At 46.9% G+C, this 15,037-nt stretch overlaps 1 protein-coding gene across 1 annotated transcript in view; it reads left to right on the top strand.

Moving 5' to 3' along the window:
* The first annotated feature begins 862 nt into the window (after nt 1-862).
* Nucleotides 863-15,037, top strand: part of IL2RA (interleukin 2 receptor subunit alpha) — a 57,103-nt gene continuing 42,928 nt past the window's right edge. The window contains exon 1 of the mRNA XM_047065887.1: nt 863-1,145. Within this exon, the coding sequence (XP_046921843.1) occupies nt 1,082-1,145 (64 nt within the window). The 5' untranslated portion in view covers nt 863-1,081. The remainder of the gene's footprint in view (nt 1,146-15,037) is intronic.

The raw sequence follows: 15,037 nt of genomic DNA, 5'->3' as shown, positions 1-15,037 counted from the left end.
TGGCTCAGTGGGTTGAGTGTCCACTCCTTGATTTTGGCTCAAGTCATGATCTCACAGTTCGTGAGTTCGAGTCCTGTGTTGCACTCTGCGCTCACAGCATGGAGCCTACTTGGGATTCTCTCTTCCTCTCTCTCTGCCCCTCCTCCATTCACGCTCTCTTTCTCTCAAAATAAATAAGTAAACTTCTTAAAAAGATCATATTATACTGTGATCATTAGATGATTGCTAATGGATGTGAATTTCCAGATAGGAAACACAGTCAACCATTTCATGAAAATCAGAAGATAACTCTGATAATTAAACAATGAAGAATGATTTAATTTTGCAAAAAAAAGTCTAAAGTTTAAAACCAAAGCCCACTTTTAGTATGATCCTTTAAGAGAAAGACAAATCTGGAGGCAAAATATCTTGTAAAATCACAATTCACATTCAGGAACCTGGACATCATGGTGAAACAATTGTGGCCACTACACTACTGATTATAGATCTTGGCAGACAATTCATGAATTTTGAATATGGGTCAGTCTTCTGCTTCCTTTTTAATTACCTGAATACTGAAGACCCCACTAGGCTCCCTTCTTCCTATGTGGCACCTGCTGAATCCTCAGGGAGCCACAAGTCTGGGGGAAGACCTCAATTTCAAGGTGATGTCAATTTATGAAACACTAAATGAGACCACTGCCACAAAGTGCTTGCTCACTCTCTTTCAGCAGCAGGGGAATCTCCCTTTCCTTTTCTGGGTGAAGCTAAAGAAAGGATTCATAAACGAAGTCCAATCCTTCTCACCCCCACCCCCCAACCCACACCTCCCAGCAATTGAACTTGAAAAAAAACCTGGTTAAAACCACTTCCTATATTTGAAACTAGAGAGGGCTAGGCACAATTTCCTGGCTCACCAAAGCAGCCTAATACTTATAGAGAGCAACTTCGGACTGTCATAGAGACCAGAGGGACCACAGCATGATGACACCCTGAGTGGATTGATCTTTTCATCCCTCGTCCTCCCAGCATGATACAAATAAGAGGCTGACTGAAAACTTGGCCTTCTGCAGAGAAACACCTTCTCTTCACTGCCCTCAAGATGGAGCCAAGCCTGCTGCTGTGGGGAATCCTCACATTCGTCGTGGTACATGGCCACGTGACAGGTAAGGGTCACAGGTGCCCTCTGAATCTTGGGAAGGCTCATGGATGTTAGCTCTTCTCAGCCCAGAATCAGGAGGTTCCTAAGTAGAAAGTGCAGACACAGGGGTTGAATCTTGGGGTCTATTCTTTGTCCATGACCCCCTAGGGTCCCATGTCATGCTTCAATCGTCCCTGATCTATACACAGAGCCTGGGATGGTGGGATCTCCTGTCGCTCAGAGTCTTTGTTAATTCTGGGGTGAACAGAGTGGCGGGATATTTGAATATTAACAGAATACGAATGAGCAGATTCCTCAAGACATGTTCTCTTATTTTCCAATGGATACAGTTTTTCGCCATACCTAACAATCTAAAAATCTACTAGGAATCTAAGACCAGGTTAATGTCCTGAGATGTCAGTAACTAATATAGGAAACATCAGGATAATTTAAGATCTCAAAAAATCTTGGCTTCAAAAATGTATATGCTGTTTTTCTACATACTGCCTCAGGAAATAATACCTAGGACGCTCTTTACACGTGCAATGTTATAGAAATTTTAGAAAAAATAAGCATACTTGCTTTCAGAACTCTACTTTTTCTTATAGTCTTATATGGATATATGCATGTATACATATGTGTTTGTATGTATACACACACACACGTGCAAATTTTGGATTTCATTCATCCTTTTAAATGGGTTTTGTCAAAGAAATTTTTTTTAACAAATAAGAAACCACCAACTTCTACCTCAAACCACCTTTCCTAATTGAGTGTGAATTTTCTAATAACTTCTTCCCTTGCTTACCCAGGAAGACAGATAAGGTATCAAAGTCTACAATTTCATTGCCTTAACTTCTAGATGTATAATAATGCCAACTGGCCACAGAAAGATGTGTTAAGAAGTGAAACCTGATGATGCATCTAAGGAGTCTTTTTGCTTACTTGGTGAAGTAGCCAGATTATGTTGGGCTGTGAACTGACCCAGGGATAGGAATTTCTTCACTGTGGAGTTGAAGAGGGCATGATTTTTGAAAGGCTTATAACATGACTTCTGTTTCAGCATGGTCTTTGCAAAGTGGGAGGACAGTTCAAGTTAGAACAGAAAAGTCTTTACAATAAGTCATGACCTATCTCTGGGAAACACATTTCAAGTAAACTTGTGCTATTGTCAGTCGCTGGTGATCTGAAGATATGAATGGTCTTGGTGGGAGTGAGGCAAGTGGAAGTAATACGAGGACTCTTTCATTCACTCGGGTCTCCAAAAATCTATTCAAAAACCTCTTAATCCCCTTCTCAACACTGTAGAAAATATGAAAATGAACAAGACATAGTCTCGGTCCTTAACAGACTTATAACCTAGCAAGGGAGATAAAGGCACAGGTATCACAACAGCACTTCAGATTAGAATGTGATGAGATCCATGTGGGCCAGATGTAAATGATGGCAGCATGCAAAAAGAGCCCTGGGATATGAATAAATTTCCTTAGGTAAATAAATTTTCCTAAGGCTTTAACTTTCTCAGAGAGAAAGGTCCCTGTGACAAAGACACAGCAGAGCACAAGGGAACAGCAAGTGGTCCACTGTGCCCCCTGACACTGGATGGGTATATGGGGACATGGGAGATCAAGGCTGAAAAGATAGGATGGGGTCAAATGAATGATCCAAGGCCTTGGATAGCAAGTTATAAATTTTAACTTCATTTGGTAGTCAATGGAAAACTACCCAAAAATAAAAATGACCATTTATAGGGTACCTTCTATGTGCCAGACGTGTAAGTTGTATCTTAATCTTTATACCCACTTTGCAATGTGGATGTCACAAACTCACTGGATGAAGAACCCAAAACTCAGAAGTCGCAGAGACAGTGACAGAGTTGGGGTTCAAACCCAAGGCTCCCTGATTTACACTCTTTCTGTTCACTGCAGACACTTCTGTGGAGGTGACTCTGGCACAGAGTGGAGAGAGATCAGGTGCACACAGACATGTTGGGAGGCCCCTTCCATAGTCCAGTCAAGAGGCACATGAGAACCTGGTGACCAATGAGGATGAAATAAATTGAGTTTATGGGATTAATATCTAGTTTAGGAACCACCCCAGGGTAAGAAATAATCTCATCTCAGACTTTCTTCTCCAAGAGGAGGAGCCCAGTCTTAAAATAAACAAGACTTTTTACTCCTCAGAGGGGAGAGGTCTCTAACAAAATCAAACAGACCATCAACAGATGCAATTTCTAGCTGATTCATAAGGCAGATTTTCATTCTGAAAATTTCCAAAGCCACCAATTAAAATGGTGATGAGTCGCAGAGGATGTATTAGTCAACCTGGGTGTTTTTTAATCTCTGTATTACTGGGTCCTGGGATGTGGTTAAAAAGAGAATTCTCCTGATGTTACCAACATGGCACGTTAGCGAAGGCACCTTTCTCAGAATTGTGGAAATTCTGAGAGTTTATCTATGCTTTGATCGTCTTTCATTCTAGGAATTCTGTGATCAAATCTTCATCCCCTACACTCAAAAAAAAAAAAAAAAAAAAACAAAAAACCACCAAAGTGTGGAAACCCATAAAGATGATATTTTTGTCTAATTATCCCTTCTTCTAAAGACAACTGCCCACACTGGAATTTCCCATCTGCACATCTGTCATTAAAACACAAAGTGTTTAATCCTCCATGTTTAATCATTCAATTTCTCTAGACCCCAAGTGTTATTACCATGGTTAACATTGCTCATCTTCAGGATATACCTTGGGGAGATAGGACTTTGGTAAGCTTAGAGACTACCTCATAGAAGAGCTGCTACTTTCTCTAAAATGGCATCTTAAATAGGCAGTGCTCTGTGTCACCTGTACATACGTTCCATTTAATTTTACTTTATTTTATTTTGCAATTTTTTTTTATAAATTTTTTTTTCAACGTTTATTTATTTTTGGGACAGAGAGAGACAGAGCATGAGCGGGCGAGGGGCAGAGAGAGAGGGAGACACAGACTTGGAAACAGGCTCCAGGCTCTGAGCCATCAGCCCAGAGCCTGACGCGGGGCTTAAACTCACGGACCGCGAGATCGTGACCTGGCTGAAGTCGGACGCTTAACCGACTGCGCCACCCAGGCGCCCCTATTTTGCAATTTTAAAACACTTTATTGAACTCAAGAAATCCAATGCTATCGCTTGGATTATAACCCACACCAAAGCAATGAGTAAGATATGTTATAACTTGTCTTCATTCAGAGCTTTGAAATCCAGTATTCAATTACAGCATATTTGATTCTGAAGTTCAATCTGATTGGATACACTTGACCTGGATCTCCATTTTAGATTTGAGAAAACTGAGGCACACACACAAAAAGTGACTTTGCTCATGGTGGGTTAGAGGTGCTAGCAAAGAACTCTTCTTGACCACTACAACTCCACCCCTTGACCCCACTCATCTCAAAGAGAAGTATTCTTAGATTTCTTTGGCTAAGTCTTGAGTTTTCTGGAAGCGATGTCTTTTGTGCAATGTCTTGTTGAAGTCATTTCTGGAAGAGCTAGAGTCACCCTTGAGTCAGGCTATCCCTCAACATGGTGGACATTCAAGTGAATTTCCCCGTCCCCTTCACTGCCCAGGGGCCAGTTAGAAACTTCAAAAATTAGGAGTTCTCTTAGAAAGTGGGGCGTGTCTTCTGAGGTCAGTGGAGAGAAGATTAAGGGGAAATTAAACTTTGCAGGGAGCTGAAAGTGAGCCAAGATGCCTCCTAACATTGTTGGAGGAGCATGGCTTTAGATGAATTGCTCTACCTCCCTGGGCCTCAGTTTCTCTCTGTAAGATGAGAAGGTTGACAGAGGTGACTTGGAGACTCCTGTGGCTCTGTCAAAAATTCTGAAAAGGAAATAAATGAAGCTCTGCTTAAAAGGCATGTTCAAGTTGGGGTACTTTTGGATGAAAAAGTTTCCAGACTGAAGACATACACACACGGTCTGGGTGAAAGAGGCACTTGGGTGGCAAGGTACCAATGCCTGACATCTCATTGCAGGTTATTTCCAACTCTTGAAAGTTGCTGCACTGCGCTCAGGCGCGACCCACTGCTTCCGCGAAGGCTGCAATTGTGAGCACGAAGGCAAAAACACCGCAGAGGGCCGCGGAGGGCCTTCTGCTGCTTGCTCACTTCTTCAGGGACTCTTCCCCCTCAACGATTTCCTTGTCTTTCACGGGAGACGTCTCTCACGGGTGGGGACCTGTCTCTCTTCTCTTTATCGCAGGCCATTCCCTGTGAGAAAAGGAAAGGTCTTCATTCAACTAATGGCTTCAAAAGTTAGAAGCCCTCTGTCCTTGAAGATGCTCAGAGAGAGGGGCTGGCTGGCCACTTCTGGGGGATGCCATCGAGGGGTGCACAGGCTGGCTGGGTAGATGGACAGGGCAACATTATGGCCTCCCTCCAGCAACCTTCCAGGCTGGTTCTCCTCTGCCACCTTCCAACCTCTGTGTTTTACTTCCCCTCCTAGAAAATGAAATTAAGGATATGTGATTTTCACATTTTTCCAACCCAAGAGCTGACAGCCCGCACGAGCGCAGATTCGTGGCTTTAGGAGAGAAGGCACAATCCAGTCCACTGTCTGTTCCCTGCCCCGAACTCTGCGCAGCCATGAGAGGCAGAAGAGGGAGGACTTGAGCCATAGGTTTATTTGTGTACAGTGAGCTTCGAGTAGCCGAGCACTCAGAGTAAAAAGTTCCTCCACCCCTTTCCTCTCCACAAAGTTCAGGGCCCCCTTTCTCTGGAAGACATTAGGCAGAGTCTAAACGAGCAGGTGTCAAATATGGTGCAGAGATTTCCCAAACCAGGCAGGAGGCTGAAGTGAGAGCCTCTGATCCCCTTGGATGTAGAGTCTGTGACTGCTTCTCTCCAGGCTGACAATGTGCACCATGATGGCATCGCTCTATGCCCACCCGGGGGCCCCCAGGAGCTCCTGGGTGTCTCTAAACTTCCTGAGATCCTGAGATTACTCTCATCTCTTGTTCAGCTCTTTGTTTAGGTAGGTGTCAGGTGAGAAAAGCGCAGAGATCCTTAGAGACCTTACTCCTCTCCTGTCTTCCTAATATCTTCTTCAGGAAACTTCTGCTTAGGTGGAGTCAGCCAGTGGCCCAGGTAGCACCAAGGGGGACACACACACACACACACACACACACACACACACAGGCCCAGAGAACCTCACTGCATCTTTATCAACTCATTTGTCACTCCTATACACAGAGCCTGAACTTCTCAGCTGGGAGAACAATGTGATAGCAAGAATCCACCTACCTTTTTTTTTTTTTAATTTTTAAAAAAAGTTTAAAATTACGTTTCCTTATTTTTGAGAGACAGAGAGAGACAGAGTGTGAGCGGGGGAGAGGCAGAGAGAGAGAGGGAGACACAGAATCCGAAGCAGGCTCCAGGCTCTGAGCTGTCAGCACAGAGCCTGACGCGGGGCTCGAACTCACGAACCATGAGATCATGACCTGAGCCGAAGTCAGACACTTAACTGACTGAGCCACCCAGGCACCCCTACCCATCTACCTTTTTGATTCTTAATCTTTTTTGAGTGGTGAGACCTTGAGAAAATTTGACGAGATCTATTAACTATCTCCTTAGAAAAATGTACAGACATACAAAATTTGGAGTGTAATTCTCTAGTTTGGAGTATAATAGTCTGTGAGTCAGGGTCACCAGGTAAGTAAGACCTCTGAATGTGTTCTTTACTATCTTAACACTCATAGTCATGAACAGAGAGGATGAGACACAGAAAGTTACCCTCCCTGGTTTAAGGGAGCGGTGGTTGGCTTGGCAAAGGCAACTTAAGAGGCATGGGTAGTACCTAGGGAAGACAGCAAGAAAAGAGTGCCAAGGGCAAAGCAAAAACACTAGGCAAGCAAGAAAAGTGGAGAGCCAGGACTAGAATCCATCCTCTTAAAATTCCAGTCCAATATTCACCCACATCCTTACACTGACACTCAGCGACACGCATCCATCCATCCGTTCACGCGTTGGGATTGCAAAGATGACAGAGGGTGCAGTCCTTGCCCTCAAGCTGTTCATGGCTTAACAATGGAGATGAAACATGTGCTGAGCAGTTCCTTCTAGAAGACTGCTAAAGGAGAGCCAACAGTGAATCCCCAACACTGAATCCCCACCAGGCTTTCAGATAAGTCACCCATTTGGGGGCAAACAATAATATCATCTCTTGGTATTTTAGGTATTTTCCACTCAGATTACTCAGATGGTTTTTGACTATTTGACTTATTCTCTGGTTACTCTTGGATTTGCATCCATCAGTGAGAGAATGCAAGGCTCACTGGGAAATGGATTTACAGGGGTGGTTCCCAGTGTGTATTTTGGGGTGCATTAACGAATGATATCCAAGCCCCACCCAAGAACAACTCAGACCGATTAGGGTAGACTCTCTGGGGCTGAGAACTGGACAGAACGATAACTTGTTTTGTTTTGTTTTGTAAGTTCCTCAAATGATTTAAGATGCAGTTAGGATTGAAATCCACAGAATGACGGTTCCCACGGTTGGGCTGATTCCGTCATTTCGTTTCTGTTCACTAAGAACAGGTGCCTTCATGCAGTACTTCTCAAATTTTAACGTACTTACAAATCACCCAGGAATACTGTTAGGGAGCAGATTCTGACTCAGGATGTCTAGGGTGGGGTTTGAGATTCTGGTTCAAACACGCTAACAGGGGAAAACCAAGTTGCGAGAGACCTAAGATCAACTATTGCAAAGTTGTGCGTGGCTAAGTAGGCATGTGCCTCAGCAGTCAGAACAGAGAGGGTAACATGCTTCCTGCAGAGTCTGGAAAGGCTTCTCAGAGAAGGCGGCCCTAGGACATAACGACTGAATTTGTGCTTGTGAATATCAGGACATGGGTTAGAGGCTGGTATTGACTAATGGTTTTGCTGAAGTTGTGTTACATGGACCATGCTCCACTAGGAGCAGACTGAAAACTCAGGGGTTTCCTGGGGCAGTGAAATAAATGACCCATACCGCATGCAGACATAAAAGCATTTGTGTGTGCGCTGACCAAAATGAGGCTCAAATGGCTGGTGGTTGTCTGATAGAAATGAGTACTTCTGGGGCGCCTGGGTGGCGCAGTCGGTTAAGCGTCCGACTTCAGCCAGGTCACGATCTCGCGGTCCGTGAGTTCGAGCCCCGCGTCGGGCTCTGGGCTGATTGCTCAGAGCCTGGAGCCTGTTTCCGATTCTGTGTCTCCCTCTCTCTCTGCCCCTCCCCAATTCATGCTCTGTCTCTCTCTGTCCCAAAAATAAATAAAAAAACGTTGAAATGAGTACTTCTGCTCAGACGAGAAGCACCTGAGCCCTAGTCTCACTAGAATCCTGCGGTGTCTACACATGTCAACGGTGTCTGGTAGACTGCTTTCACGCGGTGAATCGTTGGATCGGGGTCACCAGTACCATACGATGTCCCCGGGTAACAGGCAGGAAGGCCGGGATCTAATTTCCCTACATGCAAATTTCACCCCTGACCGAGCTGCACTAACAGCGGACCATGAGGCTAGAGTCTCGGTGCTTGCAGCCTGACAACCCATCCCGATGTCCCCATCCTGCAAACAGGAGAATGTCAGACAGTAGAAGACTCTAAGGTACCAAAGTGTGGGTGGCATGGGTGGGGGGGTGACCAGAAGGTCGCCTCACTGGGAAGATGGAAGGAGCCAGGTGCCGATCAGAACTCTGGGCCTCTACGCAGGCCTGCCCGGGGTGCAAGGCGTGAGGCAGGTTGGTGAGATGTGCCTTCTGGGTTGCTCTCTCCCCGAGCTCCCCACCTGCTTCTTGCCACAGGCAGTGAGAAGGTGGGCCAGTGCCGGGAATGCTTTTTCCCAAAAGTAGGAGGAGGAGCAGCCTGTTTGTAAAGAATTAACAGGGAGTTCTAAAGAGGCAGCCGGTTCCTCTCCCCCTGAAGAACGTGGAGAATCGCCCAGTCTCCAGCCAGGCCACCCGCATGGGGAGAGAACAGGAGTGGAGGGGTGAAGCTGAAGGCTGGAAAGGGCCGGTGAAGGCAGGCCGGGGCCGTGACCCCGGATGCCAACGCCTCCTGCCTCCTTTCAGGCGTTTGCTTTCAGGCTTGTTCCAAGAAACATTTTAAATGCGAATCATAATAACAAGGGCCGATATTCACGGCCTGTGTGCCCTCTTGCAGGTATCATGTGAAGGCACAGGGTCACTTCAGTTAATCCTCAAACTAAGGTAGGCCTTATTATCATCCCCATTTTACTCCTGGTAAACTGAGGCTCACTGAGGTTCACTGAGTTGCCTAGTGTAATACGACTAGGAGAGAGCTCGGATTTGAGCCAGGCCGTCTTGTTCCAGAGCCTGCATTCTTTACTATTCTTCTAAGCGGCCGCTAAGGTCATAAATTCATGTGCCATAAAGAAGTTTACCCTCCCTTTTTAAAAAATTGAACAGGGGCGCCTGGGTGGCGCAGTCGGTTAAGCGTCCGACTTCAGCTCAGGTCACGATCTCGCGGTCCGTGAGTTCGAGCCCCGCGTCGGGCTCTGGGCTGATGGCTCAGAGCCTGGAGCCTGTTTCCGATTCTGTGTCTCCCTCTCTCTCTCTGCCCCTCCCCTGTTTGCACTCTCTCTCTGTCTCCCTCTCAAAAATAAATAAACATTAAAAAATTTAGAAACAGGTTAAGCTCTTAAAGATAAAACTTACATACAGAAAATGCATGTTTGGGATGATCAAAACATAAGGGGCTACGTTGTTAAAGATGTGAGATAAAGGAACTCCCTTTCTCTTGGGGCGCCTGGGTGGCTTGGTCGGTTAAGCATCTGACTTCGGCTCAGGTCACGATCTCACGGTCCGTGAGTTCGAGCCCCGCGTCGGGCTCTGGGCTGATGGCTCAGAGCCTGGAGCCTGTTTCCGATTCTGTGTCTCCCTCTCTCTCTGCCCCTCCCCCGTTCATGCTCTGTCTCTCTCTGTCCCAAAAATAAGTAAACGTTGGAAAAAAAAATAAAAAATTGAACAAAGAACCAATGAGGAAGGTCACAGCTCCTGAGGCTGTACATGAATTACCGTGTCTGTGCTCACAAAATCCAAACCTGGCTGCCCTGTAGCTGCCCCTTCCTCTTCTCAAGCGACTGACTTGACCTCTTGAGTCCCACTGAGTCCTTGGAATCTCAAATTCTCCGAATCCTGCTGTTCCCCTCCAGGGCTCTTTCCACCCCGCGGCCCCCGCCCCCAAGAGCAGCCTGGACTGCCTTTGTCGCTTTTGACCTGCTCTTCAAAGAAAGCACTTTAGTCGAACCACGTCTGCCCCAGCCGCCCACAAAACAGAGGAAATTCTGAGCACCTCCAGGCATGAGTCAAACCCACCGTGTTCAGGAATCTCTGCCCACAGAATCACCCACTCTTTTCTGTTTGGGACAGAAATAGATACCTTCCGTAGAAGCCTCGCTGCTTTTCGTATTCTCAGCAATAAAAAAAAAAAGAAAAAAAAAAAGGCAAGGATAGGTGTATGCCCCTGGGGCAGGATCGTGGGAGTTTTCTCTGCTGTGGAGTTTTTCGGAGTTTAGAAAACATTGCCGCCACGGCACAGTGGATGGCCAGGTGGCGGAGGGAAGCAGTAAGGCGGCTGGGGGACCATCTCGGCTGTGGCGGGACTTTCAGTTACGTGTTCATTCCTTCGTTTATTAATCATTCAGCAAATGCCAACTACTGTGTGGCAGATACAGAGGGAGAGACGAGCGTAGGCCCCGTCCTTGGCCTCCGGGAAGTCCTCGTCCAGCAGGAGAGAAATTGGTTGCACAGATAATTACAACACACAGGGACATCCAAGATCTACGCGCAGAGAAAGGGGATGGAACACACCGATGCTTGTGCTTAGTGCAGACCCGGTGCGTCTGAGGTCCGTAACTGCCTCGTGTTGACGCGGACAGCCGGGACAGACAGGAAGGCTAGGAGCACTGTTTGGTCATTAATTACTAAAATTACCAAAATCAAACACCACCAATTTCGAATTACAATTATATTCCAGTAATATAGACAGAGGATTCACAGAAGCTTTCTTTGGCTCAAGAAATTCCTTTCTGGGGGCACCTGGGTGGCTCAGTCGGCTGAGCGTCTGACTTCGGCTCAGGTCATGATCGCACGGCTGGTGAGTTCAAGCCCCGTGTCAGGCTCTGTGCTGACAGCTCGGAGCCTGGAGCCTGCTTCGGATTCTGTGTCTCCTTCTCTCTCTGCCCCTCCTCCGCTTGCACTCTGTCTCTCTCTCTCTCTCTCTCAAAAATTAACATTAAAAAACATTTTAAAAATTCCTTTCTGGAGAAAATGGGAACATCGCAGGTGGAGAACAAACTGATTGCTCCCACAGCCCCCGAGTATCTGAGAAGCACGTTTATAGACAGTGCTGGCCAACCGCGACATCCCCAACTGTGTGTGAACAGTTCTCCGGTCCTAGACGTCCAGAAGGCACGCTCCTCTCTAAGGAAGAGGTGGAAGGCACCTAAGCACTCCTTAAAAACACATCAAAGGGGGTTTTTCGTTCCAAAATGGAATGAGCCCCATGGAGAAAACTTGGGCCTGTCTCCCCTGAGAAAGATCGGTTTATCACGATACCAAGTAAAGGGCACAGGAATCATTGCTAAGAGTTCTGCTCAAACCCCTGAAACTCAGGTTGACGTCAGCCTCTTCCTGTCTCGGAGCTCTGTGAGTTTCCCGGGAGTTTTGGGGGCGCTGACTTTGCAGGAGGCGACACCGCTGACAGCTGTCCCGGCTGCGGTGGCTTCCCCTCCGCGAAGAAGAAGAAGAAGGGCAGAGAGCCTTGAACCCAGCTGAGCGGCCGTGCGGTATCTGCTTCCGGTGCCTGTGGTAGTGACACCTCTGTTCAGAGACTGATTTAGAAAAAAAAGCACCTTTGTAAAGAGAAAACTCCTTATTTTAAGTGGAAAGCAAAACAAACTACAAAAAAAAAAAAAAAAACCCTTTGTGAAATGAAAGGGCAGTTTCCTCAGACATCCTGCTAACACCCGGGGGAGCACAGAGACCGCAAAGGGTAAGCAGCTCAGCTCGCCTCAATCATGTTGCCATTTATTTCACTTTTCGGCTTTCACTGCCTGTCGCCACCTTTCACTCGGCAGGCTGTAGGTTTTGTTTCCCTCTGCCAGGGTCCCGGGCCTGGGCTTGTGACGGGCTGGTGCGACCCAGCCACACCCAGCTGTGCACTCCGTGCCCACCAGCCCGAGGAACTCTCGCCACAGCTCTGCGACACGGGGGTCGTGATGACTCCCATCGGACAGGTGAGGAAAGCCAAGTGGTGAGGCGGTAAGCGATGCACCCCAGACGGGCTATCAGCTCCGTCCCTCCGCAAAGGCAGCAAGCTGTCCACAGGTGTCCTTGGGGCCACGGGCTTCTAGGCAAGCCTTGAGTCTCGCATTTGAAGCACTCTTTCGTCCATCCCCAGACTGACTCCCTTGAAAGCCACTTTCATGCTGCCTTTTCCCTGACCAAAGAGCTCAAATCCTCCCCTGCCGCGTCGGGGACACGATTCATTTCCTCTGCCTGGCGGCCAACAGTCTGATGGGACCGTCCGCATGTCCTCAGCTCACAGGACACTCCGGTCAGCAGTTCCCCTGCCACTTCCTCACCTGGGGTCTCAAAGCCCGGCTCCTGGGGGCGCCCTCTCCTCTTACTGGAGTAAACTTCTGCGTCTCATCTGCTTGCTTGGCATTCTTCCCACCTGGACGGCATCGTGGGAGCGTGGAAAGGGCTCATGACTTACGGAGTCTACAGGCCTGAATTCAAACCCTAGCTCGGACATGTGTGACTCAACTTCCCTTCAAGACAAGCGGCGAGTGCCATTCCCTGCAGGCACTAGCGAGGGGGGCGCACAGGGGACTGGCACAGTGTGGGAAGCACTGGGAAAAGTAACTGCAGGTGGTCTGGGAGTGTAGAGGGATGAGCCACAAAAGCAGACAGTAGGGTCCAGAAGTTTCCCCAGAGAACAGCGATGAGGCAGGCCTGCGGGAGAAGCAGGAGTGAAGAAGGTGGGAAGTGAGCACAGTGTGAGCAGGATGAGGACAAAAGACATGGTTGGTGCTGAGAGCCGCACAGAGCTCTACTGGGCTGGAGGGACGGGGCATGCAGCGGGCGTGGACATTTCTAAGGCGGGGCGTGAGCTAGGATGCGGAGCCTCGCCAGGCACAGGGGTTTGGATTCTAAACTGCAAGGGACAGGAGAACACGGAGTGGCCTTGGGCAAGGGAAAAACACGATGTGTGCTTTAGACACTCTAGGTAAGAGCTGACGGCAGGCGGCTCGTTTAAAGCTCCTTGGGCCTCAGTTGCTGTGGGTACAAAATGGGAGTAACAGGGGTGCCTGGCTGACTCGGTCGGTGGCGCATGTGACTCTTGATCTCTGGGTTATGAGTTCTAGCCCCACGCGGGGTGTAGAGATTACTTTTAAAAAATAAGATCTTGGGGCACCTGGGTGGCTCAGTCGGTTAAGCGTCCGACTTCAGCCAGGTCACGATCTCGCGGTCCGTGAGTTCGAGCCCCACGTCGGGCTCTGTGCTGGCAGCTCGGAGCCTGGAGCCTGCTTCGGATTCTGTGTCTCCCTCTCTCTCTCTGCCCCTCTCCCGCTAGCACTCTGTCTCCCTCTCTCAAAAATAAATAAGCACTAAAAAATTAAAAAATATATAAAAAATAAAATCTTTAATAAAATGAAATGAAATGGGAATAACACACGCCCACACTGGGGGGGCTGTAAGGCTTACAAGATGGCCTGCCTAAAGCAACCAGGATACAGTAGGTGCTCAATAAGTGTGACTTGCTGGACTTCTAATCTGCACGGTCGAAGGCCTAGCAGACCCTCCACATGAAAGTCTCACAGGCTTCTCAAACTCGATACACATAGAATCGTCCCGCCCTCTCTCCTCTTATTTCCTGTTCCACCGAAAGGCGCCACCATCCACCTGCCTGCCCAGGAAACCTGGGCAAAATCCTACACCCCTAATCGAGCCCCCTCTTGACTCTGGCCCTCGACACGTCTCAACGTGAGCAACCGCTCTGTGCTCTCTCTCATCACCCCCCCACCAAGACGCCTACCGTAGCCTTCCCGCTACGCGGATCAGAGGCAGGTCGAGGGCGGCGGGAGGCCACGGACTATGGTGGCCACGGGAACGGGGTGCAGCCAGGACACAGAGGGAGGAGATACAGAATCAGCCACGGGTACCCATTCCTCTTGGGCTGCAGGATCCAGACCCTGGCTTCACCACAGACTGCGTGACTCTGGAAAGGTCGCGGGACCTCCGGGCGCCTTGCTCCCCTGGTCGACAAAGGGGAGACCATGAGAACTACTTATCTAACACCCAGCTAGTTATTAAATGACTTTTATTTATACTCATGTTAATTACACTACAGTGTGATTAATACTATACTAATACTAACAGTATAATAGTATAATATATAATATTATAATAGTATATAATAATACTATAATAATATACAATAATATAATAGTATAATATATAATATATAATAGTATAATAGTATAATAGTATAATACTAGTATCTAACACCTAGCTAGTTATTAAATGACTTTTATTTATACTCATATTAATTACACTAGAGTGTAATTAATACTATACTAATACTAACAGTATAATACTATTAGTATAATACTAATAGTATAATACTAATACTATAATAATACTATAATAATATATAATAATATATAATATATAATAGTATAATAGTATAATAGTATAATACTAGTATCTAACACCTAGCTAGTTATTAAATGACTTTTATTTATACCCATGTTAATTACACTAGAGTGTGATTAATACTATACTAATACTAACAGTATAATAGTATAATATATAATATTATAATAGTATATAATAATACTATAATAATACTATAATAATATATAATAATATAATAG

The sequence above is a fragment of the Lynx rufus genome, unplaced genomic scaffold (assembly GCF_022079265.1).
Source record: "Lynx rufus isolate CCGP_SWC_20201006 ecotype Redwood Valley unplaced genomic scaffold, mLynRuf1.p SCAF_7, whole genome shotgun sequence".
Taxonomy (NCBI): domain Eukaryota; kingdom Metazoa; phylum Chordata; class Mammalia; order Carnivora; family Felidae; genus Lynx; species Lynx rufus.
This window is presented reverse-complemented; position numbering and strand designations above follow the sequence as displayed.